The sequence below is a fragment of the Nicotiana sylvestris genome, chromosome 8 (assembly GCF_000393655.2).
Source record: "Nicotiana sylvestris chromosome 8, ASM39365v2, whole genome shotgun sequence".
Classification (NCBI taxonomy): Eukaryota; Viridiplantae; Streptophyta; class Magnoliopsida; order Solanales; family Solanaceae; genus Nicotiana; species Nicotiana sylvestris.
This window is the reverse complement of record NC_091064.1, coordinates 200,148,171-200,173,965: the sequence shown is the minus strand read 5'-3', so window position 1 is coordinate 200,173,965 and position 25,795 is coordinate 200,148,171. Positions and strand designations below refer to the sequence as shown.

At 34.6% G+C, this 25,795-nt stretch overlaps 3 protein-coding genes and 1 long non-coding RNA gene across 4 annotated transcripts; 2 read left to right on the top strand and 2 right to left on the bottom strand.

Annotated features, from left to right (window-relative positions):
• Positions 1 to 4,156: 4,156 nt before the first annotated feature.
• On the top strand, positions 4,157 to 7,633 carry LOC104213129 (increased DNA methylation 1-like). The gene is made up of 9 exons (XM_070155137.1): positions 4,157 to 5,104; positions 5,386 to 5,494; positions 5,611 to 5,702; positions 6,271 to 6,512; positions 6,593 to 6,697; positions 6,805 to 6,891; positions 6,982 to 7,081; positions 7,243 to 7,456; positions 7,542 to 7,633. The coding sequence occupies exons 1-9, from the start codon at positions 4,157 to 4,159 to the stop codon at positions 7,631 to 7,633; spliced, it is 1,989 nt and encodes a 662-aa protein (XP_070011238.1).
• Positions 7,634 to 8,143: 510 nt separating this feature from the next.
• LOC104213132 (gibberellin 20 oxidase 3-like) lies at positions 8,144 to 9,894 on the top strand. The gene is made up of 3 exons (XM_009762565.2): positions 8,144 to 8,782; positions 9,025 to 9,352; positions 9,540 to 9,894. The coding sequence occupies exons 1-3, from the start codon at positions 8,292 to 8,294 to the stop codon at positions 9,795 to 9,797; spliced, it is 1,077 nt and encodes a 358-aa protein (XP_009760867.1). The 5' UTR covers positions 8,144 to 8,291; the 3' UTR covers positions 9,798 to 9,894.
• A 283-nt stretch (positions 9,895 to 10,177) lies between these two features.
• Positions 10,178 to 12,609, bottom strand: LOC104213133 (probable polyamine transporter At1g31830). The gene is made up of 2 exons (XM_009762566.2): positions 12,435 to 12,609; positions 10,178 to 12,001 (listed from the first exon to the last, which is right to left on the bottom strand). Exons 1-2 carry the CDS (start codon positions 12,435 to 12,437, stop codon positions 10,559 to 10,561), a joined length of 1,446 nt encoding a protein of 481 aa, XP_009760868.1. The 5' UTR covers positions 12,438 to 12,609; the 3' UTR covers positions 10,178 to 10,558.
• A 7,693-nt stretch (positions 12,610 to 20,302) lies between these two features.
• Positions 20,303 to 22,313, bottom strand: LOC138874410 (uncharacterized). Its single transcript, XR_011401393.1, has 3 exons — positions 22,228 to 22,313; positions 21,237 to 21,295; positions 20,303 to 20,610 (listed from the first exon to the last, which is right to left on the bottom strand). It is a non-coding gene; the product is annotated as an uncharacterized lncRNA (long non-coding RNA).
• Between the last annotated feature and the right edge of the window lie 3,482 nt (positions 22,314 to 25,795).

Below are 25,795 nucleotides of genomic sequence, written 5' to 3'. Positions count from 1 at the left end.
TGTCAACTTTGATCTAAAAAAAGTAACACTTTTAAAATACAACTTATGAACTTTATCTAGTTTTTTTCTTCAAAAAAAAAATGAAAATTAAACAGCTTTAGATATGTGTTCGTTAATTTTCAGTTTTATTAGATTTTCAGGATACAAAGAAATTCTGATTTAAAAAATATTCTGATTATAATATTAAAAAAATCTGTAATATTATTAAGCAAATTCAAACTATAGAATATTACTTTTTTTTTTAGCAAACAGGAATATTATCTTACTTATGTTGTACCTACTTCTCATAATTCAATCTCTTTTAATTTGATAAATCTACAGTAAATTTGTTTTAGCATATTTTTCTACACCAAAATTTCATGTCTTCATTAGTTTTCCAAAATTGTATAGAGGTAAAAAAAGGATAAACTTTCAAAACTAAAACAACAAAAATTTTAGAAAGTTAAATGAAGTTCAATTCGTTGACCTACTTAAATAAATAAATAAAAAGATCAACATACTGAACCATCAATTAACATTGGGCAAAGATGACTTTAGCCCGCGCCAGAAACTATTTACATTCGTTAGCCGTAAAAGTGTATAAAATTTATAAATATATATATATATATATATATATATATATATATATATATATATATATATATATATTTCGGTTATTATTTTGAGAGCGGCTATACAATGTTATTTTTTCATTAACACATTATTAGTGCGTGTTCAACTGGACTCGTGACTACTTAATCCATAACTTGTTTTGATACGCAATTGAAAAAAACAAATACAAATAATATTTTTAAAATAAAAAGTATGAAAGAATAATATTGAATTTTGTGAACGTAATAATTATCCCGCTCTTTTCTTCTAAGGTAAAAACGTTTTTTCACTTAAGAATAAGAGGAGATTCTGTCGCTCTTTTGACAATCTCTTTCTGATTACATTCGAAATAATTTTCTCTTATTTTAGGTGTATAAAACTTACCGCTGTTCATCAAAACGCATTTCATTTCTAGTCTTACAAAATCTTTCTCGTAGTTATTGTCAATCTTGGAGTACAACTCTCTATCATAACTAGAGATTCATAGATTTTTTCGTAGAACCGTTTCCCATCGGAGCCCCGGATAGAAGATCTTTCTATTTTGGTGGGTTTGATAAGAAGATTTACTTTGCTGGTGAGATTTTCATTGTTAAATTTCCTTGAATTTTACTTATACAATGTGTTATCTATGTATTTGATAATGTATGCAATGAAATTGAATAAAATCAGCATTGAGAATGTATGACGAAATATTTTTTAGGTAAAAAGGTTCATTTCAATTCTCTTGTTTTAATTTATGTGCTGAAATGCTATATGACTCACTAAATCTGCATATTAGTTTCAATAGATTGATTAAGGTATCTTTTTATTTTTATCAAATAAATCGACTGATGTTTTTCACTTGTGCACTTATAAGTTGCTTGACCTAGGGGTGTCAATGAATATTTAAAAATCGATCGAACCGTATCGCACTGAACCCATTTTTTGATTTTTTTTTAATAAAACCGCAGATTTTTTATATAAATCTATAACCGTACCAATAATTAGGGAAGGTTTTTTATTTTATAAAAATAAATTGAAAAAATACCGAACCGTACCGAATAAATTTACATGTGAAAAATGTATTTATATATCGAGTTTAAAAATAATAAAGCATTAAATTTCTCCTTGGGTCTTGAAATTATGAAAACAGTTTCAAGCCAACAAGTAATTAAACTCAAAATTCTAATTCTCAAACCTATTATGCTACTCCTACTGAAATTAAATTATTTCTAACATATTTACTAGCAAGACACGAAGTATTCTGGCGATTATGAGTAACAAATTATAATGTATTGAATATATTTACTTTCGTATGATTTAAATATCAAATAAATCGACTGATGTGCTGAAATGCTATATGACTCACTAAATCTGCGTATTAGTTTCCATAGATCGATTAAGGTATCTTTTTATTTTTTATCAAATAAATCGACTGATGTTTTTCACTTGTGGTTGTGGACTTATAAGTTTCTCGACCTAGGGATATTAATGGATATTTAAAAATGACTAAATCGATCGAACCGTACTGCACCGAACCGATTTTTTGGTACTTTTTACATAAAATCGTAGGTTTTTATATAAATCTATAACAATACCGATAATTAGGATAAGTTTTTTATTTTATGAAAATAAATCGAAAAAATTCCGAACCGTACTGAATAAATTTACATATGAAAAATATATTTATATATCGAGTTTAAAAATAATAAAGCATTAAATTTTTCCTTGGGTCTTGAAATTATGAAAACAACTTCAAGTCAACAAGTAATTAAACTCAAAAAACTAATTCCCAAACTTATTATGCTACTCCTACTGAAATTAAATTATTTCTAGCATATTCACTAGTAAAATACAAAGTATTCTAGCGATTATGAGTAGAGCAAACTATAATGTATAGAATATGTTTCCTTTTGTATGATTTAAATTTATCTTTTTGAATATTTAATCTTCTATGGGCTTTATTCTTAAGTTCGAGCTTGGTTAATATCTTTTCACTCGTGTGATTTATATTTTCTTTGTCTTTGCTTAGTTTCTTTTACGTTGTTGTAGAGTAGTTGATGGATCTATACTCTAGTCATCTTTCATGTTTTCTTAATTCATCACTCTATTTATAGTAAAAATATTTAAAGAGTTTTGCTAAGTCCTATAAAAGTACATATGCTATTTTATATTTTCATTCTACTTCTACTAGTGACTTTTACATGATATTTAAAAAAATACCGAAAATTACCCTATCCGTACCGAAACCGAAGAGAAACCATAGGACGGTTTCGGTTTCGAAAAGTCTAATTTTAGTTATACATAATAGAATAACCAAAAAATTGATATGTCACAACTTTTATAAAATAACCACCTGAACCGTTGACACCCCTAGCCTCGACCTGCCTAAGTTTGACTATGTTTAGCGGTTTACAAATTACATATTTACATATATAGGTCAAAATTAACAGCCATAACTTTGACTTTATATAGCAAATTTTTTTAAAGTAATTAGGTGGAGTTCGAAACTTAGCTATGTATAAATTTTAAAACAATTATTAGGTCAGTTACAATTATATCTTCACATATCCAAATAAAAAGGTACTGCATTCAACTAAACATGAAGTTTAAAATGTTAATTTGGCTTAAACATCATATTAATGGTAAGTGAAAAATATTAATAATAGGCAAAAAGTTAGTTTGACAAATAAAGTATAACATCAAAGTTTACAATTTGAATTGTTAAATGAATTTGAATTCTTGAAGCAATAAATATTCTATAGAATAATTTTATTAATCATACTCTGTCAAATATTTTGGAAATTATCAAAATGAAAAGAGTGTCATATAAATTGATATAAATAAATTTTATTTATTTGTGTATTTACGGAAATTGGATAATTGATTAGCCTAGTCAACACGCAGAACTTACTCACCACTCCAAAAATCCACTCTTCAATTGTACAACAGTTAAACCTCTCTATAACAGTTTCTTTTGTTCCAGATATTTCTGGATGTTATAGCGAATTATTATTATAGAAAACATATATTATAACAGAATATGAAATTTGGTTCTGGGAAAGCTTGAACTTTATAGTAAAGTGTTGTTATATAAGGATGTTGTTATAAAGAGGTCTGAGTGTATGTCCCTAGGGTACCAAGTAAATCAAAAGGCAAGAAAATGAACCAAAATAGAGCAACAAACTGTAAACAATTTAATTGTGAAACGCATTTTTCTATATTTTGATTGAATTCGAGAAATAAGAATACCCAAACTAACAACTCTAAACTCTGTATACCAATTTTGCAAAATTTTGATTAACCAGCTGACACTTATTATAGTGTCAGCTGCTCTCTCTTTCTATCTCTTCAGTTACCAATCCAATAAACTTTGCATCAACTGCATTTATAAAAACAAGAATCATTGTGAAAAGAGTAACAAATCACCATTTATTATGTTTCATGCATGCATTTCTAATTCTGGAAAATTTTGCATACAACAACTGTTATTTCACCTCCTTATGAGTTATCTCCATTTGTTTCTTGTCAAAGACAGGAGGAAAAAGGAAAAGAAGTCAAAACAGATTTTTTTATACCTGAAAAAATGGTTAGAAGATCAAGAAAACAGAAGAAACAGGAAAGCAGTTCTAGTTCTTCTTGGAGTCCAGAATCTTCAGACAGTAGTACTGACTTGCACTATAGTGCAAAGTTACCAAAGAAAAAGGCAAAAAAAGACATTTTGGCTAAGCCCATAAATGGCTATCTCAGTGAAGATGACACAAATCTTGCAAGTTCTTCAATGAGGACAAGAAGAAAACGAAAGTGCCAATCGAAAAAGGAGCAATATGTTATAGATGAACCATCTTCATCTGAGAATGATCAAAGTTCTGATGTTTTAAGTGAGGAAAAGTTTAAATGGGGAAGAAGGAAAAGAGCAAAGAGAGGTAGAACTAGGAATTCAAGAAAAGGAAATGACCAAAGACAGAGGACAACAACAATACTTTCATGGCTAATAGATTGTAAGGTAATTCAAGAAAATGCAGAAGTTTTTGTCATGGAAGAAGGGGAGCCAAAAACAAAGCAGGGGAAAATAAGGAAAGAAGGTATACTTTGTTCATGTTGCAATTATGTTTTCACAGTGGCAGACTTTTGTACTCATGCTGGAGCTAACAACAACAATAACATACCCAGTGTAGTCTCACGAATGGGGTCTGGGGAGGGTAGAATGTACGCATACCTTACACCTACCTTTAAGAAGGCAAAGAAGTTGTTTCCGTTAGACCCTCGGCTCGGTACTCATGCTGGAGGAACATCTAGTAAACCTTATGAGAAAATTTTCATTGCTGAAACATGCTCTTCTCTCTTGTCTTGCATGATTCAAGCTTGGGATCTTCCAGAAGAACGTAATTATCGTCAATTTAATTTGATCGAAAACGAGGATGCTAGTGACTCTTGTGATGATGCTTGTATGATTTGTGCTGATGGAGGTGTTCTAATGTGTTGTGACAAATGCAGCTCTACATATCATCATGATAAGTGCTTGGGAATGAAGGTGATAAATCTAACTCTTTCATTACATAGTTATCTCTAAAGGGCAGTCTGGTGCACTGAGCTCCCCCTAAGTGCAGGGTTCGGGGAAGGATTGTATCATATAGGATCTATTGATGCAACCTTTCTTTTTCTATAAAAGGTTGTTTCCATGAATTGAACGTGTGACCTTCTGGTCATACGACAACAACACTTTAGCAGTGCGACAAGGCTCCCCTTCACTACAAAGCTAAATTAGGTTTAATCATATTGACACTGATAAATTTTGGAGTTTCTGTATTGCAGGAGGTTCCTAAAGGGTTGTGGTATTGCTCATTTTGTGTCTGCAAATTTTGTGGTGTTCCTGCTAATGAAAATGATTATTTGCTGAAATGTTCTCAGTGTGAGAAAAAATGTAAGAAATGTTTTCTGGTTCCTGTCTGTACTCTTTTGAGTTTCTTGTTCCCTGGTAAAAACTATTTTTCTCTAGGAATTGCAACGTAAAATAAAACAATATCCCTTATTCTGCAGATCACTGGGAATGCCATCTAACCAGAGTGAAAATCAGCATAGACATTAACAACCCCCCACAAGGCACATTCTGTGACAATAGCTGCAATAAGGTAATACTCTCAATATCCGAAAGCAGTTAATTTTGATAGAGTTGTACTTTTGAAACTTTATTTTTTCCTATAAAGGTGGGGTCTAAGTAAGTTTACCTCCCACCAGCACAGGCACGGCAGATTTAGAGTGTAGTGTGTGTGTGTGTTTTGGGGGGGGGAGGGAGAACCCCCTTCGCCGTAAAATTACAGTATACATATAAGGCAAAATCCGTTGTGCCACTATATATTACATTTTGAATCCCTTGACACAACACAAAGCATCGCTCAGTGGTCAGGGGGCTTCAAAACCTTTGTGAGTTCATTGGTTCAATTCTCACTGGCCACAATTTCTTTTAATTTTTTTCTTTTTTGAACCCTCTTAGAGGAAATTCTGCCTCCGCCACTAAGCACAGGTATTGAATAACTTTGCGCACTAAGGCTTAGACATATTAGAAGAAATCACCTATCATTTTCTGTCTCTATATTAGGCTTAGAACTACACATTGACCTTGTGCTTATAAAGGACCAATAGTCTTATTAGTTGTTAATGATAACTAAGATGCTTTTGAAATGAATCATAATTGTGAAGGTCTATGATACATTGGAGAGGAGCATTGTTGGTGTTGAACATGAGACCGAGGGAAGCTACAAATGGACATTACTTAAGAACACAGATGATGGCTCTGGGATTAATATAGAAGACGATTATCAAAGAACTGTATGCCACTCCAAGCTAGCCGTGGCGCGAAGACTTATGGAAGACTGTTTTGAGCAAATTACAGACAGACATACTAGAATTGATGTCATTAAAAGTGTGGTCTACAACTGTGGGTAAGTTACAGTCTCTCATCATATATTGCACAAAGGAAATATAAAATGTTTAACTCTTTCTATGTTCTAATGAGACATAGAAAGAAGTCACAGGTTGGCGTAACTCTGGTAAAGTTATTGCCATGTGATCAGAAGATTACGGGTTCAAACCGTGGAAACAGCCTCTTGCAGAAATGCAGAGCAAGGTTGCGTACAATAGACCCTTGTGGTCCGGCCCTTCCGGGACCCTGCGCATAACGGAGCTTAGTGTAGCGGGCTGCCTTTTTTATGTTTTAATGAAAACGTCTTGCAGGTCAAATTTTAGCAGGGTGAATTTCAGGGGCTTTTATACTATTATTTTAGAAAAGAATGAGGAAATCATTTCTGCAGCATCCATAAGGTATATTATATATCTCTCTTAAACCAGATTGAGCTTCAGATTGTCATAAGTATGCTTTTTTTGTGCTAAAAATCTAGTTAATATTCGAAGGATCCATGGAACAAAGCTTGCTGAAATGCCCTTAATTGCAACAAACAAGGAATATAGGAGAAAAGGAATGTGCAGAGAGCTAATGGTTACCATTGAATCGGTAAGAATTTTATCTCAGTTGTATACTATATCGATATGTTTTAACCTATCGTAGCTGGTAACTTGTCTTATTTTCAAGTTATTATTTATTCTCACTTTTTATGGACGGCTAGCAATAGCTATTGGAGTAGTATTTTGAGCTGATGATCTTATTTGATGCAGGTCCTTCACTATTTGAAGGTAGAAAAACTGGTAATTCCATCAGTATCAGAGCGCACAGGCGCCTGGGTTAATAATTATAGTTTTCATAAAGTCAAATCACCATTACCAGAAGAGATGAAGCTGCACAATACGTTGATGTTCCACGATTCAACGAGATTGCAAAAAGATCTCGGTTCATCTACTTTGGCGAGGACAAGTCGAGCTAATTCTCGAGGTTTTTTTCCCTCCCAACTAATCCTCCTCCGTCCTACCATAAATATAAAAAATTTGGAACTGAAGCCTGATTCTTGTTGTTGCAGCCAAAGACACACAGAGTTTCCCGACGAAATCTAAAGAGCCGAGACCCTTCGACTTGAATGTTGAACCATCTCAAGAGGACACGGACTTCTAGTTGAATGGCATAGCCAAAGTCACTATAGTTCCTATATTTATGCTGAGCATTTCAAATTTTGAGCTACGTTGAAGCCGTCATTAATGCTTGCATTAATATAGGCTATCTACATCACACCCTTTGGTGTGCGGCCCTTCCGCCAACCCTGAGTGGATGCGGAATGCTTTATGCATCGCGCTAGCTTTTGTTTCAAATTTTGAACTGATCTCTTAGCTAGACATTAACATATCATAGGTCATGCCTATATCCTATTTTGTTAAGACTGCTGTACTCTATATGTACTAGATTTTCGTGATCATTTTTATGCTCATAATTTTTTGTACTAGAGTTTCAAGTTCATAGATATGCAGATGTCTTTTTTTTTTTTTTTTTGGTTTCAGTCTTTGGTTGAGATTCGTAGTGTTTATTTGCTTAAACATGAATTTTGATTAATGAATATTTTCTAAATGAACTTAGTGCTGAAGAATCCTAGAGATCTTTCCTATTCGGTACATTGGTGGCAACAACAAGAAAACAATGGCCTCGACAATGCAAGAGATAGTACCATTTTTCTTTTCTTAAATCTCTCCATTATTTTGAGCCCGAAAAGGACACCTCAAATTAAATTTCTGTATATAGAGACAGAAAACACGTTAAGTAAAAAATATCAAGTACTACAATGGCACCTGGAGTTGAAGAAGACCATGTTGAGACACTTTCAATGAATGGCAACAAAATGCAAGTCAAAGATTTCATATGGTCTGAGGAAGAATGGCCTGCAATAAAGCACGATGATTTCGGAGATGTAATTAACGATATTCCAGTGATTAGTCTTAATGGTATTTGGGACAGTCAAGAACTATACGAAAATGTCTGCCAAGATATGGTGAAAGCAAGCGAAAAATGGGGATTCTTTAAGCTTGTGGATCATGGGGTACCTAGTGAGATCGTTGAGAATTATACCAGTCGCTTGCACGAGCTTTTTGATCTTCCCATGGAACAAAAGCTCAAAGGTGGCAAAACATCCAGCTTGCCGTTAGGGTATTACGCCTCAAATCCTGAGTATGAGCAAAACTTGCCTTGGGCTGAAATTTTGCAGCTGCTTCAGTCACCTGAAATGGTTGTCCAATTCGCCAAAAAGGTCTATGGGGAACAATACCACACATTTAGGTAAACATACAACACTTATATCATCAATCAGTCCCCTACTGTGCGAGCTTGATTCATTTTGATGGGACAAGCACATGGAAATCTCTTTGAACATAGGACCTCGACCTGCTCTTATTAATACCACGTTAAATTGTGTGACCAGATCTAAGTCTAAGTTGCTAGAAAGAGTACGCTTTAATTTAACTAACTAATCTTACCAAAAATGCTGATTTTGCTGGTTTTGACTCTGATAAACTGAACAGCAATGCAATGATAGAGTACATGAAAGAGATGGACAAGCTAGGAATGATTATAATGGAGATGTTGGCTCATGGATTAGGTCTAGCAAATGATTTCTTCAGCAAAAACTTTGAAGAAAAGGAGGCTACTATATTCAGGATAAGCAGATATCCCCCTTGTCCCCTCCCAGAGAAGATAGTAGGAATAGGGATCCATGCAGATCCACAAACCTTGACCATATTGTATCAAGATCAGGTTGGTGGCCTTCAAATCCTCAAGGATGACAAACAATGGATTGGAGTCCGCCCTCTTCCCAATTCATTTGTCATCAATATCGGCGACACCCTTGAGGTCATTCTCTATCTATCTCTCTCTCAAAAAAAAAAATCATAATTACTACAATGATCAGGCTGCAATTTTCTTAAAGTATGTTTGGTATTGACAGAAAAACATTTTTCATGAAAAATGACTTTTGTCATACCAAACACACATGTTTTTGTGTATTTTCAAGTAAGTATTGAACCTTTGTTTCTTGCAGGCTTGGACAAATGGAAGGTTGAAAAGTGTTATACACAGGGCAGTGGTGAATAAGGAAAAACAAAGGCTATCAATGGCATATTTCTTGAATCCAACAAGCAGTGCAACAATTGAATGCCCTCCTCAGCTTATTGATCCAGTTTCCAATCCTAGAAAATATGTATCTTTTACGTGGGCTGAGCTGCGGCATCATCTTTTGACTACCAGGAGAGTTAGGGGCAAAGCTGTTGCCATCAATAAATTCCTTATATCTAGTTGAGACTCTAGAATCCTTCATCATTTTCAAATCTATAGATGCGATCTGCATTCTCGACTATGTGAATGTACGTTAGTGTAAATGAAAAAGAAGTCTTGTGAAGTCTCATCGATGATGATGGTAAGATTTGAACCCAGGATATCTCTCTGTTCAAACTTTGGATACCATATTGAAGTATGTACGGTGAATAAAAGTCTTGAGTTTGTTTATTAAATAAACATCATGAGTTCAAACAGACATAACGGCGGTTCATTTGTGAACATATGGATTCAGTTACACCTCTACTATTATTAGTCTTACTAGCTCACTGTGCATTGCACTACTAATGTAGTCAATTCAGGAAAAACAAATCGCTGTCTATTTCTGAAGCAATTCCTGAATGATTATCACTAATGCAACTTGACACTAACTATAAATAGGCACGTGTGCAGGGAAATACATATTACAAGATGAGAATCTATCGCTATAAGATCCTTAGAGAGAAAAGGATCATCCAACATTGGATAAACCACTTCTGCAATATGCTCTGGACATCGTAGCTACTAGACACTAACACAAGTAGGCACAAGAGCAGGGCAATAAAACTTACAAGTTTAGAAGCTACCATAAGATCCTTAAAAGAGAGGGATCATCCAAACTCTGACAGCCACTTCTACTGGTTTCGCTCTATTTCAATGCACTCCATGATAAGAATTTGACACAGTGCCACTGCTGACATGTTAGTGGAATAGTTGTACCATTTAAAGCCACTGCTTATTACGGAATCAATGAAGTAAGGATCCATGTGTTGTAATATCAGGAAGATCAGAACTAACGGAGAACTTCAACCATCTCTTCTTCTCAATAAACTTAAGACATGGTTGCATCACCAACCCAATTGCAACGGCAACGAGGCTTACAACCATCACTTTGATTGAAGAGAAGGCCAAAACGACACATATGAGAATGGCTGGAGGTATACACAACAGGATTGCTCCAACAGTTCCCCCCGGTATCTTGAATGGGCGTGGTGCATTGGGGCATTTTATCCTTAACCATACAAATGCAATAAATTCCAAGATCATTCCAAAGCAATACAAGAAATTTTCTGCTGCTACTATCTCCTGAAAGCTCAGCCATGAGAGCAAAACCACACCAGAAGCTGAGAAGAGAATCCCAAGTAAAGGAGTTCCATAACGAGATCTCTTCGCGAAGAACTCAGGGAGCATCCCCCTCTCCGCCATACCAAGTAACTGGAAAGAGTCGCTGCTCATCTCGGCTACAAACATCCCCATATTTGACATTGCAGCAGCCCCTTGAATCCAAACTCTAAGCCAGACTCCACCCAGCATTTTTGCAATATCAGAGAAATAGCCGTCAGTCCACAAGTCACGCTGGAGGGGAACAGCTCCAGTACCAATCAATAAAGGGAAAAAGTAAGACAGAACGACTAGAATCACAGCATAAAACAAAGCCTTGGGCAGAGTCTTCTTTGGGTTATGTACTTCTCCAGCAAGAGTACTTATCGAGTCCCAATAATTCAGATTCCAGAAGAGAGTATTCAGATACAAGTTCCAATCAACACTGCGTACATCGGCCACTAACCATCTTTCAGGCTTTAATTTGGGAATCGAAATGAGCCCCATAACCACAAAAGGAAGAATTGACAATATACCAAGCGAAACAGCAACCCATCCAACAATAGTTAAACCTCTGTAATTCATGTAAGTGAGAACCACAGTAAGGGCCAAAACCGCAATAGTTCTAGGAAGGCCACCACCTAATGCAGGGATAGCTGATTTCAGGTAATCTAAGAACATAACGGGGTAAAGTGCATTGTCAATGACTCCACTCAGCCATTTCATCCAACCTTGCTGAAACCCCCAATATGGACCTAAAGCAGATGATACCCACACAACATAACCACCATTTTCAGGGAACATAGTGCCCATTTCAGCTGTAATTAGAGCCTCAGGAATACTCCATATGAATGGGAAAACCAAGAACCCCAAAAGAGCAAGAAGAGGACCAGCTGCCTGCACAGTGTCCTCAACACCAAAAGGACCACCAGAAACCTCATAAAAAATAAGGAAAACTAAAGGCAAGACTGAAACTTTCCTAGCATTATTTGCTCTGGGAGATGGAACCTCATTAATCCCTATGTACTCTGCACCATTGAAATCTCCCATTGGAATTGCAGTTTCTCTATGAGCTGAAACCCTCAATTTCTGCATTTTCCAACAAATTTCAAGTTAACAGAAAACAATCACAGCACACATATTCATCATACTTCAACTAACACAGCACAAGAATCACCACACACTAGCTAACTACAAGAACAAAATAACAAAAAGAAGCAATTTTTAACAATTGACAACATGGGTAAGTACAATAAGTGCAATTAGATTTACCAAAACAATAGTAAACAATCAATAATGACAAAATCACATAATGGGTCGTCATAAATATATCTATACATCAGCATAGAGAGCAAAAAATTAAATCTTGGAACAATCTTGAAAATGAGAAAAGCTTCCCATCTACCTACTGTGCATGCATCAGATCCGAGCTAAGGCAGAAGATATAAAAAGTCAAATCTACAGCAAGCAGTATAATACAAAAATAAAAGATAAAGATGGAGATAGGTAAAGAGAATAAGACCATGAAACAAAGGTAATTCAATTGGAAAATTCCAGCATTCTTGCCCTCAAGTTAACGCAAAGCCAAAGCTTTTTATGATTGAAACGAACCCAGAGCAGTTAGATAGATCGAAGGTATCGCTCCTAACTCCTGAGTATTTGCAGTGCAACTGAGAGGAAGGGGGGTGGGTGTAAGTGTCACTTACGTGGCACTACACTACTGTACCAACTAAATGCCAAGTGAAAGTCCTTATTTTTCTAGCTAAGGATTTATTTCTATATATTTTTAAAAGAGAATTTTTTGAATTTAATCATATTCATGAAGAAAAGTAGTAATATAAAACTTAAACTAATAGAGTAAATATGGTGTTAAAATTAAAAAAAAAAAAAAAAACTAAAAGGAATAAAGAGATACGTGACATCAACAATTTTCGATATTATTGAGATGTTTTGAAATAAACTTTGATTCACACTCCATTCCTGGATAAGATTGCAAGCCTATACGATGATGTAAAAATATAACATTATATAATCTATTACTACACTTCAACTTGAAAACGAGCCATACTATATGTTAAAATATAGTACAAGTTTTCAAGTTATAATCAAATCGAGCTCAAGTAAATCTAACTTGAACAAATTAAAATATAGTACAAGTTTGTTCTTAAATTCTTTGGGTCAGAATCATACCAAGTACTAATGTGTTATCACCTTATTTATGACTTAACAATGATGAACTAATATAAATAAATTCGTGTAAGTACCGAATAACAATAAATTCTTTTCGGCTATCAAAATTTTTCCTAAACTTAGAAATAAAAAAGGAAGAGAGCGATGTTTTCAGCGAAATAAACGTGGGAGGTGCCCTTCTGGCGCGCTAACCGATCGGAGTGGGCCCATCTATAAGAGATTAGGACAAGATTGGGCCACGCTAGAACCCCGAGAGAGTTGGACCAATCGCTCCAATTTTGGGAAGGAATTTTTACATTCTTATGCCACATGGGAAACGTTATTACCCTCAATATTTAAGGTTTGACTTAATTATACTTAGTATACCAAATTATTAATTTTATACCATAATTAATTAAGGGTATAATTAATTGTACATTTTTTACTTCTTAATTAAAGGAATATGCACGTTTCTCTCTCCTAACCCGTCAGTCCCACCCACGTTTTACCCATGCCCACGTTCTTTTTACCATTTTCCATCTTCTGAAACCAAATTCTCCCTCTAAATTCACAAAAAATTGAAGAAACCCTTCAACAAAGTCGGTTCCCCATTTTACTCTAGTTGAAGTTCATCAATGAAGAACAACATAGTTCATCAAAATTGAAGTCAAATCTTCAAAGTTCATACACACATTTACCTTCAGCTTCAAATTTTCTCAATGAAGAAGAACAAACCTTCAAAGAGACAAGAGAGCAGCAATTCCATCATTGACAGCCATTAAAAAGCTTTGAAGCTTTGAATTCAAATTTGGGTTTTCAAAAATCATTATTTGTTTTGATTAGGTGTTGTTGTAAATAATTGGGAATATGTTTTGGAGTTCATATCTCAATTTTGAGGGGTTTTGGTGAAGATTTATACTTGGTTTTGGCTGAATTTCAGATTGAAACTCGAAGAAGAAGAATTGCAGCAATTGTAGATAAATTGTAGACTATTTTTTGCAGAAGATTTGTAGAAGTTTTAGTCGTTTTTGATTTGTGAAAACAGAAAATAAAGCATCTACAATCAGAATACAAATAATCTACAAAATATCTACAAACTGGGTACATTGAATTTTAATATCCCAATTCCCATTCAATTGTAGCTTAATTGGTATTTTCGACATAATTGCATTTTTGCAGAAGATTTTGTAGGAGTTTTAGTCGTTTTGGATTTGTGAAAACAGAAAACAATGCATCTACAATCAGAATACAAATAATCTACAATTTATCTACAAAATATCTACAAACTGGGTACATTGAATTTTAATATCCCAATTCTCATTCGATTGTAGCATAATTGGCATTTTCGACGTAATTGCGTTTTTTGCAGAAGATTTGTAGCAGTTTTAGTCGTTTTTGATTTGTGAAAACAGAAAACAAAGCATCTACAATCAGAATACAAATAATCTATAATTTATCTACAAAATATCTACAAACTGGGTACATTGAATTTTTATATCCCAATTCCCATCCAATTGTAGCATAATTGTGATTTTTGACATAATTGCATTTTTTCAAAAGATTTGTAGGAGTTTTAGCTATTTTTTATTTGTGAAAACATAAAATAAAGCATCTATAATCAGAATACAAATAATCTACAATTTATCTACAATTTCTGCAATATGTCTTCTTCTTCTTCTTCGAGTTTCAATCTGAAATTCAGTCAAAACCAAGTCTAATCTTCACCAAAACCCCTCAAAATTGAGATATAAACTCCAAACCATATTCCCGATTATTTTCAACAACACCCAATCCAAACAAATAATGATTTTTGAAAACCCAAATTTGAATTCAAAGCTTTCAAGCCTTTTAATGGCTATCAATGGTGGAAAATATCTGGACGAATATTTACTTCCATAATTGTAGCGCGCCTAAATAGGAATATCTGGAAGAATATGATTTGATCTGATTTACGCCAAATCTTTTTAGAATATTCTGTTCCTCAATTTTAGCTCGACAAATTAGGAATATTCAACTACTATTAATTAGTATTTAATGATTGGTATAATAACTGTAGAAAAAATGTGGACAGGGCGGGTAAATTAGAAACTATGCACATTTTTGGTAATAAGGTTTCATATATGGTATAGGAAAGAAAAAATCTCTTTTGGGAACCTAGGCCCGATAACTAAAAAATTAAGAGATTTTTACATTCCTATACACTATATGAAACTATATTACCCTCCCTAATCAAGCTTTACGATAATTACATTTTATATATCTATTTACCATTTATGTACATTTTAAGGGAATTAATGATAACAATTAGTATCCTAAAATTACTATAACATATCTTCCACTCCCCCACGTTTCTCTCTCCACATCCCACCCCCTCCCCCACGTATCTTGCACAAGAGAGCAACAATTTAACCATTGACAACCATTAAAAAGCTTTGAAACTTTGAATTCGAATTTAGGTTTTCAAAAAATATTGTTTGTTTGAATTGGATGTTGTTGCAAAGAATTGAGAATTCTCTCTACGTCCGTCTCTATCTCTCAATCCCAAATTTCAGTAATGTAAAGCAAAGGAAAAGAGAGCGACAATTCCATCATTGACAGTCATTAAAAAGCTTTGAAGCTTTGAATTCGAATTTGGATTTCCAAAAATCATTATTTGTTTAGATTGGGTGTTGTTGCAAATAATTGAGAATATGGTTCGGAGTTTATATCTCAATTTTGAGGGGTTTAGGTAAGGATTAGACTTGGTTTTGGCTGAATTTCAGATTGAAACTCGACGAAGAAGAAGAAGAAGAAGAAGAAGAAGAAGAAGAAGAAGAAGAAGAAGAAGAAGACATAACATACATTATACTGCAGAAATTATAGTAAAATTGTAAAAAAATGGTAGAAAAATTGTATTCTGTTGTTTATATAATTTTCTTTTATTCATTTAATTATTGTATGAAAGTTGAACAACATTGTATAAAAATTATATTTAAGTTGTATGATATTGTAGTTGTATACAACTGAGTAGAAATAATGTATGAAAATTATAGATAAGTTGTATAATATATAATTAGTTGTATGAAATTTATTTTTACTATGTATAAATCAGATACAAAATATATAAAAGACATATTGTATAAATTTTGTATTTAAGTTGTATGTTATTGTAGTTGTATTTAATTAGGTAGCAATAATGTGTGAAAATTGTAGATAAGTTGTATAATATATAATTAGTTGTATGAAATTTGTTTTTACTATATATAAATCAGATACAAAATATACAAAAAATATATTGTATAAAATTTGTATAAAAATTGTGTTTAAATTGTATGATATTATAGTTGTATAAAAATTCTTCGTGTGTACTGTATAGAGTAATGATGTCACTCCATAGAGAAATGAACTTCCCCTGTTGGAACATAAGTTCTGTGATTCACCATCCTCTGCTTTTAGACATGAGATGTTTGTATGAATCTAAGTGTTGTAGTAATGAAGTGTTGTTTGAGTTAAGACTGTATGGTGGGCCGGGCCTGAACCGGACCGGACCGGGCCTGCGGTCCTAATGGGCCTAACGGGCCGGTCCTGGTGGGCCGGTCTTAACGGTTCTTTAAAGCCCGTGGCGGGTCGGTTCTTCCTAGAAAGCCCACGAGCCCGGGACCGCTAAGCCCGGGACCGGCTGGCGGGCCTGGGCCGGGCCTAACAGTTAGTTTTTAAAAAATATAAAAAAAATTTAAAAAAAAAATCGAACGGTCAAAATTTAAAAAGTAGCCGTTTGGGCTGCAATTTTGACCGTTTGGGTGTTTAGAAAATAGCCATATATAATTACACTTTTTCTCAATTCTCAACTATAAATACCCCCTCATTCTTTCATTTTTACTCGCCAATTCATCAATCTCTCTCAATCTCTCTACTATAATTGCTTATTTTATTGTTGAAATTTCGTGAAAAATTGTGAAGTTGGTGAATTGAAGTATTCAAGTCTTCAACGATTTTCAATTTTCAAGAAGTTGTTCGGCAATTCGGTAAACGCGTTCCAACTCTTAAGTTTTAATATTATAGTTTTGTTAGTTTTATTTAGTATAATTATAATTAATATGGCATTTTCTTTGAAAAATATTTTTGGTGGTAAGGGTAAAGCTAAAATTGGTGAAAGTAGTGGCCAACCTACTACCCTTCCCCCGGCTCCCCGACCCAGACCTGGTAGACGTCCTGCTGCTCCTATTATTCTTGATAGTGATAACCCCTGTTTTCAATTTTCCGATAGTCAATTTTGCCATAATGTTGCACCAGGTCAAAATTTAGATGATGAAACTATGAATGCTCTTTATCCTAATGAAACTATCTTTGAAAATGATGAGGAAAATGAGGATGAAGATGAAACCCAACCGGATTTAGATGATACACCTACTAGTCCTGTTAATAACCCAACTGATGTACCGCCCGACCCACCTGTAGAAACCCCTAGTTTTAATAGACAACCATCTAAACGCCTAGAAACATCATTAGTTTGGAATTTTTTTACTCAAGTAAGAGAACAAAATAAGGCTAAGTGTAAAACATGTGGGAAATTACTGGCGCATAAATATACTGGAGACCGTAGCGGCACGAGTAGTTTGACTAGGCACATAAAAACACACCCTAGAGATAAAGCTAGATATTTACAAATGAAAGCGCAGCTAGAGGGAACACATGTAGATTCTGATGTTAACCCTAGTACAGGTTCAAATCTAGTTCAACCAGGAATTAACACTGTGACTGGAGGTATTTTATATTACGATCCAAATAGAGATCGTGAAGAATTAGCAAAGATGGTTACCGTTATGTGCTTACCCTATTCTTTTCCCTCTAATCCTAATTGGGTGCATTATATTAGAAGAGTTTTTAATCCTACTTATAAAGGTTGGCCTCGCGCAACAGTTAAGAGCGATATTTATAAATATAAACATGAATATGAACAATATTTGCGGTATTTATTTACTCATATAAGTAATCGGATTTCTATTACTACTGATATTGGTAGAAGTGGTAATGATTGTGATTATCTAACTGTTACAAGTTATTGGATAGATGAGGAGTGGACAATGCAAAAACGCATTATTGCGTATAGAATAATTAATTCATGTCACACATGTAAGTTTATAGCTAACACTGTTGTAGATATTTGTAGATATTTTTGCTTTAGAGATAAAATAATGGCAATTTCTATGGATAATGCTTCTAGTAACACTAGTGCTATAGGCATACTTACAACAACACTAAATCCCGTATTTAGGAATATATTCCATGTTAGATGTATTTGTCACATTTATCATTTAATTGTCGGTGATGGTATGTGAATTTTAAATTTAGAAATTGAAAAGGTTAGAATGGCTCTTAACTGGCTTTTTTATTCAAACCATAGAAGTAGACTAAGAGAATATTTTAAAAAATGTGATGAATATGACCTTAGAGAAAGAAAGGTTCCTAAACCTTGCCCGACTAGATGGAATTATATGTACGAAAGTTTAGTAGTTGCATTTGAATATAGAAACCCAATTAATCCAACGTTTAATGCTCGGGTAGGCGGTGAGGATGATGATGAAATGCTTACTACTCAAGATTGGACGAATGTTAAAATTCTTATAGATTTTTTAGAACATTTTCAAATTGCTACAAATGCATTTTCTGGGCAATATTATCCGACTATTTCAAACTGTTTAGTTTATATTGCAGCACCATGTGATTTGTTTGTTGAATTTTCGGAGGGTGGGGAAATTTATCAACTTGCTATAAATGCAATGAAAGAAAAGTTTAAAAAATATTTTTTCCCTATCCCTCCTATTTATGGTGTTGCTGCAATGTTAAATCCTACAATGAAATTAGGAGGTCCTCATTTTTGGTACTCAAATATTTATAAGGCTTTAGATCTTTCAAATGAGGAATTTGCTACACTTGCAGATGCAAAAGCCTCAATTAAAATTAATGCTCAAACAATTTATAATGATTATCAACTTGCCTTAGAGCATGCTAGGCCAAATGTTCCAACCTCTACTTCGTCTAGTTCACAATCGTCTAAAAGAGCTGCGGGCTTAAAAACACTTAAATCTTGGACGGAGTTCAGGGGTTCTCAAGGTGATAATTATGATGAAACTTCACATCTAAATGAGCTTCAAGTTTATTTGTCGCAGGGACTTGAAAAGGAAAATCCAGACGGCACTTTTGATCTTTTGGAATGGTGGAAGGCAAGGGAAAAACATTTTCCGGTTCTTGCAAGGATGACTCGGGATATTTTATCCATTCAAGTTTCAACTGTTGCATCAGAGAGCGCTTTCAGTCAAGCAAGACTTCAAATAGGTGATCATAGAGCGTCAATGAGGGAGAGCTTGGAAAAATCTGTACTGTTCAGAGATTGGATCCGCTCGGAAAGAAGAAACTTTGGAATTGCGGAATCACAACCGGCGATAGATGAAGCTTATGAAGAAATGATGGCGGAACTTGCAGAGGATGCTGCTTCGCCGGAAGTGGTGATGAACAAACTTCTTTTCCACCACCACCAACGCAACCTCCTCCGAACCTTGAAAGATTTATAAAATTTGTTAGAGATACAATGTAGATTATGGTGTAACTTGTACTTTGGCATATCTTCTTTTAGTTTTTTTCCCTTTTAATGGTGGTATTAGTACCTTGTTGTGCTCATTCCATTGGGGGGAGGAAGACTAAGAAAGATATGTCATTTTTGGTAATAAAAATTATAAGACATGCCCTTGAATATCTTTTTGCAATATTTTTTTGTCTTTAACTTGCAATTATTTATAAGCTATAATATATATACATAACATACAATATATACTACAAGAAAATATATAAGGTAATATACATACATAACATACAATAAGGTAATATATGCACTCATGGCTTGAGCACCCAACATCATAGAGAAGTCTAATAACGTTACTTATCCCTCGTGAAATCATGTGCCCTCACAACAAGAACAATAGAGTAGAATCCACACATTCGAATCTCATGATTAAATATAATTTAAGGATTCACATCTATCAAAGAAAATGTCACGACCCAAACCGAAGGGCCTCGACGGGCACCCGGTGCCTTACTCAACCAAGTACCAACATAACATATCTTTCTTATTATACTATCTTGAGTAAATGAGCCAGAAACCCATCACGAGATAACAAGAATAATACATAAGGGAATACTCAACATATGACGACCAACATAATATACAAACTTATACATGTGATATACGGGCCTATAAGGCCAACATGACCATGTGTAAACTCAACACATAGGCCAACAAGGCCATACAAATATCCATAAACCCGACATCTGTCTACAAGCCTCTAAGAGTACATAAAATCATAAAGGTTGGGACAGGGTCCCGCCATATCAATCAATACATATCCAAAGCATACTGACCAAATAAGCAACTCCGGAGCAAGTGGAGTGCACCAACACCTCCGCTGAGCTGATAGTCTACTAGGAGGAATGTCAACCTATCAATTGGGACCTGTGGGCATGAAACGCAGCGTCTCCAGGCAAAAGGGACGTCCCTACAAATAAAGTACCGAGTATGTATGGCACGAAAGCATAAACAAGAACATTAATGTAAAGAGAGATAGAGAAGATACAACCTGTAACATCTGAGTGCCTCTGGGGGATACTAAATGAAATGCATTATACATATATGTACATAAACTTTTAAAAACATACGCCTCTATGGGCATCATCATTATCATATCGTACCCGGTCTCAAAGAGGACTCGGTAAAAACGTACCCGGCCATCATAAGGCTCGGTAGAATCGTACCCGGCCACATGGAGCTCGGTAAACCCAACTGATCAGTGGTTGCACAATAGGTGTCGTTCCCGACCTACTATAGCGCAGCTCGGTAGAGTAAAATAGATGATATATATAATGCACGCTATACTCATGGAATCACGTTCTAAACCTTTTGGAGTGACTTAAGGTCGTTGCACCTTCGATTAACATTATGGACATCATACCATCAATATGATCTTCTATAGGATTCAAGGATCATACATACTTGCTTAAAATAATTTTATAAGGAAAGAACAACATGGGAAACCTTAGTTTCTAGGAGTAGATCCGTTATGAAATAGCGTATTCATTTCACTTTAGATCATGCCAAAAGAAAGAGGAAAGTGCCTTAACATACCTTAACCATGGTGAGTCCTTAATACCTTCCAAGCTACTCTTCAAACAACTCAACCCAATCTACCATTGCATAAGGAGATTAAAAATCAGTATTGAATAAAGGTTAAATCTGCAACTTAAACTTGTAGTTTGTTTATATAAATTCGGGCAACATCTCCCCTAAAACAAGAGCCTCCTCCAATACCATATACCAACAACAATTACCAGAGAAATCCAGCAATACATAATTATCAATAACAAGACACCATAAAATAACAACAAGTCATAACTATTTTACGACGAGCGACAAGCTCCAATTGGAATTCGTATACCCCATATCATCCTTTATAGAGTTTTTACTTTAACTTAATAGTATCATTAACATGATAATGAAGTCATTCATCAATAATTTCAGCCTTATACCATATATCCATAACAAAGAAAATGATCCACAACTCCAATTATTCTTAATTAGCAACTTTATTCACTAGTTCATGTCTAGTTCATCCATTTAACTTAACCAATGCCAAGATAACCTTAAGCGCCTGTAGGAACACAATATAATTACCTCCTACAGTGGATGCAAGTCGAAATCCATGTTATATTTAGATTACAACAACCCAACACACCCCAATCAATTCATACCAAATTGACGACTATAGTAGTGTCCAACACCCCGAAAATATTACAAAGAATGACTAATCCATCATTTCGCCATTAAGTAGTGTTTATCCACACAAATTTTCTTCCAAAAACTCCATTAAATGGCAGCAAAATATACAGACCAAAAGCTACACGAAACAACCCACAAAACAGTCTATTACAAATCAAATAACTCGAACTCACTACTTCCGATTACCGTCCCGTGAGTTCTAACTATTATGAAATAAATTAATCAATCTTCCTTGATGTTTAAGAGCTTGAAACCAGAAATTAGGAATTTTTATTAACCTCAAAATACCTTCCAAAACTCAAACTACAAAGAAAAAGAGAGGTTATATAGCGATACTTACGTCGTGGGGATTGTTCTAGTGTTATTGCTTCGTGATTTCGTGCCTCGGACGATAATATTGTTGGATAACCTTGTGGAAAGCTTAAGGGTGAGGTTAGGGGTCTTATTTGGTCGAGCTCTCTGGAATTATGAAGAATGAGACGACATAGGAAGGTAAATATCCATTTTGGTTGAAAAGTCAAAAGGTGCTACTTGGCACCCTATAATTGGCTCGTCTTCCAACACTTATAACTTTTTATCCAGATATTGTATGAGCAAATGGTTAAGAGCATTGGAAACTACATTCCAAGACCTTCAATTTGGTATATAATATGTCTCAAAAAGACCTCATATAGCATACAAAATTTATTATTCAAAAAGCTTCATTACAAGGCAAATCCTTAGTTGGTTTTTCCGCAACTTAAATCCTATTTTTCTCAAACTTTATACTTCATATACAAACATCATATATAGTCATATCATGGCTTTAAACTCATTTCAATCATGGTTAATAAGTCTCATATTCATCTTAACTTACTTAACACTTCGGTAAACCTTTCTTATTCTTGTAGAAGGATTTTATCCTTCTTGAGTTTACATCAGATAATCTTATAATGATAGTAACGTCTGAAGTACGGGGTGTAACAACATGTACCCTTATAAACATTTATCCTTGAATATTAACTCTTAAAGACTTGCAAAAAAATATGGGACGTAAAATCACTTTATATACTCTCTAAGAGGATCTCATTTCTGAGCTTACATCAACGGACTTACGACGTACTTTCACATACAAAAATATGGGTTGTAACATTATTCCCCCCTTTGGAACATTTGTCCTCGAATGTTGACTGATGCGCTTCTCATTCTCATGCCATATGGCTCTTATGAATACTTTAATATTGTCCTTTGTTATCTAGACAATTGTTCTGTGAATAAATTTAAAAACCAGGGAATTCCCCCCCTTAGTCTTATTCTCACCTCGCGAATTATGGCCGGAGTTCTCCCAATCTCGTAACTTCGACTACCTTCTATGATATATCCTATATGACTATGTCCTTTTATGCACGACTCTTCTCTCCTTTTTTTCCTCCAGCCTTTTGCCAATTTCTTGGCTTCACTTTGTGAATACATATATAGAACTATGACATGATGTCCCTCTGGGCATATATATAGGTATACTTAAGCTCTTCTCTTGGTACTTTGCTGAATGTACGACTATTGCTATATTTCGTTTTATAGCCTTGGTATTATTACCGAGGTGTGCTACATAACTCTAGGTTACTTTCTCATTGCTTGTCCCATAACCTGTCGGTGCAACCCTTCCACATTAGGAACATATAATCGACCTCAATATCTGAGTACTCCATCTCACCCTGCCACATTAGGAACATATAATTAACCTCGATATCTGAGGACTCCATCTCCTGTAATCTCAAATAGTGTCTTCTCCTTTTGAGGGGTTGTATCTCTTTAATGATCTAGTGCATGTTCTTCATACTGGCATTCCTTCACTTCAGTTACTAAAGAGGAGGTTTCCATGTCCTAAGTAGTAACTCTGGTACAACCTGCATCTAGTAATCGAATTCCAAGATTAGCTAGAAGATGAATCTCACAAGCTATCTCACTCTTCTATGCCTGTAAATATGATAGGCTACACACAGATCTATGATTGAGGGCGTTGACTACTACATTCGCCTTCCTTGGATGATATAAAATATAAACATCATTGTCTTTCACTAACTCTAACCATCGCCTCGGATGTAATACATTGTCACTAAGGCTCGTGTCTCATTGGGGAACATTTGAAGTGATTTTCTTGATGAACCTAGGGACGATACTATACTTCAATAACTGCATTTTCATAACATCCCAACGTATTCATCTTACGGGGGCATTCTAATATCGTTCCATCCATGAAATCCCCTTTCTATAAATCATTACTCAATCGAAGGCCCAAACGTCATTCTCTTAACTATCACAATTACACCCTTATTCTACTACTAGGGCAATATTCAATCTCTTCTAATTGTTCCTGTTCTTAAAATCCTCCGAGTTCATTCAAAGTGTATCAAGCTTTCTATAGCTCATAGAAAGCATCAGCCCTCTAGTTTTGATAGGTTTAATCCTGAGACCTTACCTATTATTATCACCTACTCACTCACATTTACCATACTTACCTTTAAATCTTACACCGTATCTTCTATCGATTTCATAACCTCCCTTCTACATTGGTGGAATTCACATCCATACCTTAAAGCTCTACTATAATACTTGCAACCCTGGTGCATACACAATCTGGTGGGAGCTTCGTATTAACATCTTATGAGGCTGATACTCTTCTAATTGCTTTATCGTAGAGCTTTTATAGAATATGATTGTTGTACTATTTCTTTTATACCTTTGCTATTAAAAGTGTTCCTGCTATGGTTTGAGTCATGATTTCTATAATCATCTGGGTCTAACAATCGGACTCGTGATGTAACTTTCGAGCTTCCTCTTCCTTCTCAGCCTTTAATTAAGCTTAGATTATCTTCCAATCTTCAGCTTAGGGTATTAGCTATTACATTAGCCTTTCCTGGACTCTATGTAGCATTCATGATATAATCTTCTAACAATTCAAGCCTTTATAGGTGACGTGGACTTAATCTTTCTTTTAACTTATACTAGAGTCTCCTATAGATGTATGAATGTCAACATATATGCTGCATGGATATAACTTTGAAGTCTTAAGTGAATTCATAATGTAATTAACTCTGGATCATTAATTGAATAATTCCTTTCGTGCCTTCTCAGCGTTCTTTAAATGTAAGCAATCACTTTTCCTGGTCGTTATGCCACTTGTTGCATGAATACTTGGCTTATCTTATTGCCCACCAATACTTGAGTTTCCTATAACTCATATGATATCAAATATCACTTTTGACTTCCCGTTCATTAGTCACGATAGGTGCCACTTTCTTATGGAGTGTATACCAAATTGTAGTGAGACTGTTATTACAAGACCATTTCTTCTTTATATCGCTATGCTTAAGTTGAAGCCTTCTTCCTTATTTCCTCAGCTAGTCTTTATTTGTAGTACTTAAGGAGACATTCTGGATCTTGTAAAGTTACGATCTTATTATACTGTATACCCAAAGGAATTTTCGATGTTCTTACTCACCTACAAACATCCTTAGTTATATACCTTCATGCCCTTGTGCTCGTAGGGTTACTTCTAAATTCAGATTTTGATAGTCTCCTTAGTGGTACTCTCTATTATTTCCGTAACACTTATACGGTACCTTTAGTAACCCAACTCATATCTAAATATTTCTCAAGGTTACGACATCATATCTGCGAGACTGAATTTACTAGATTAGGATTCACTATGTTTATCTTGCATGATCTGCTGATTTGCTTATAACCTCTTGTATAGCCATAACTTGGCTCTTCCTGAATCAACTACAAACTACTCGTTGGTCCATTCTCATATCTATATTCCGTGTAATCTCTCCTTAGTTAATTACTTTGTCTTAAGTTACCTCTCGTACTGGCTCCTTATGTATCAAGTGTTCATTTGCACTTATTTATCAATATCATCAGGTGCA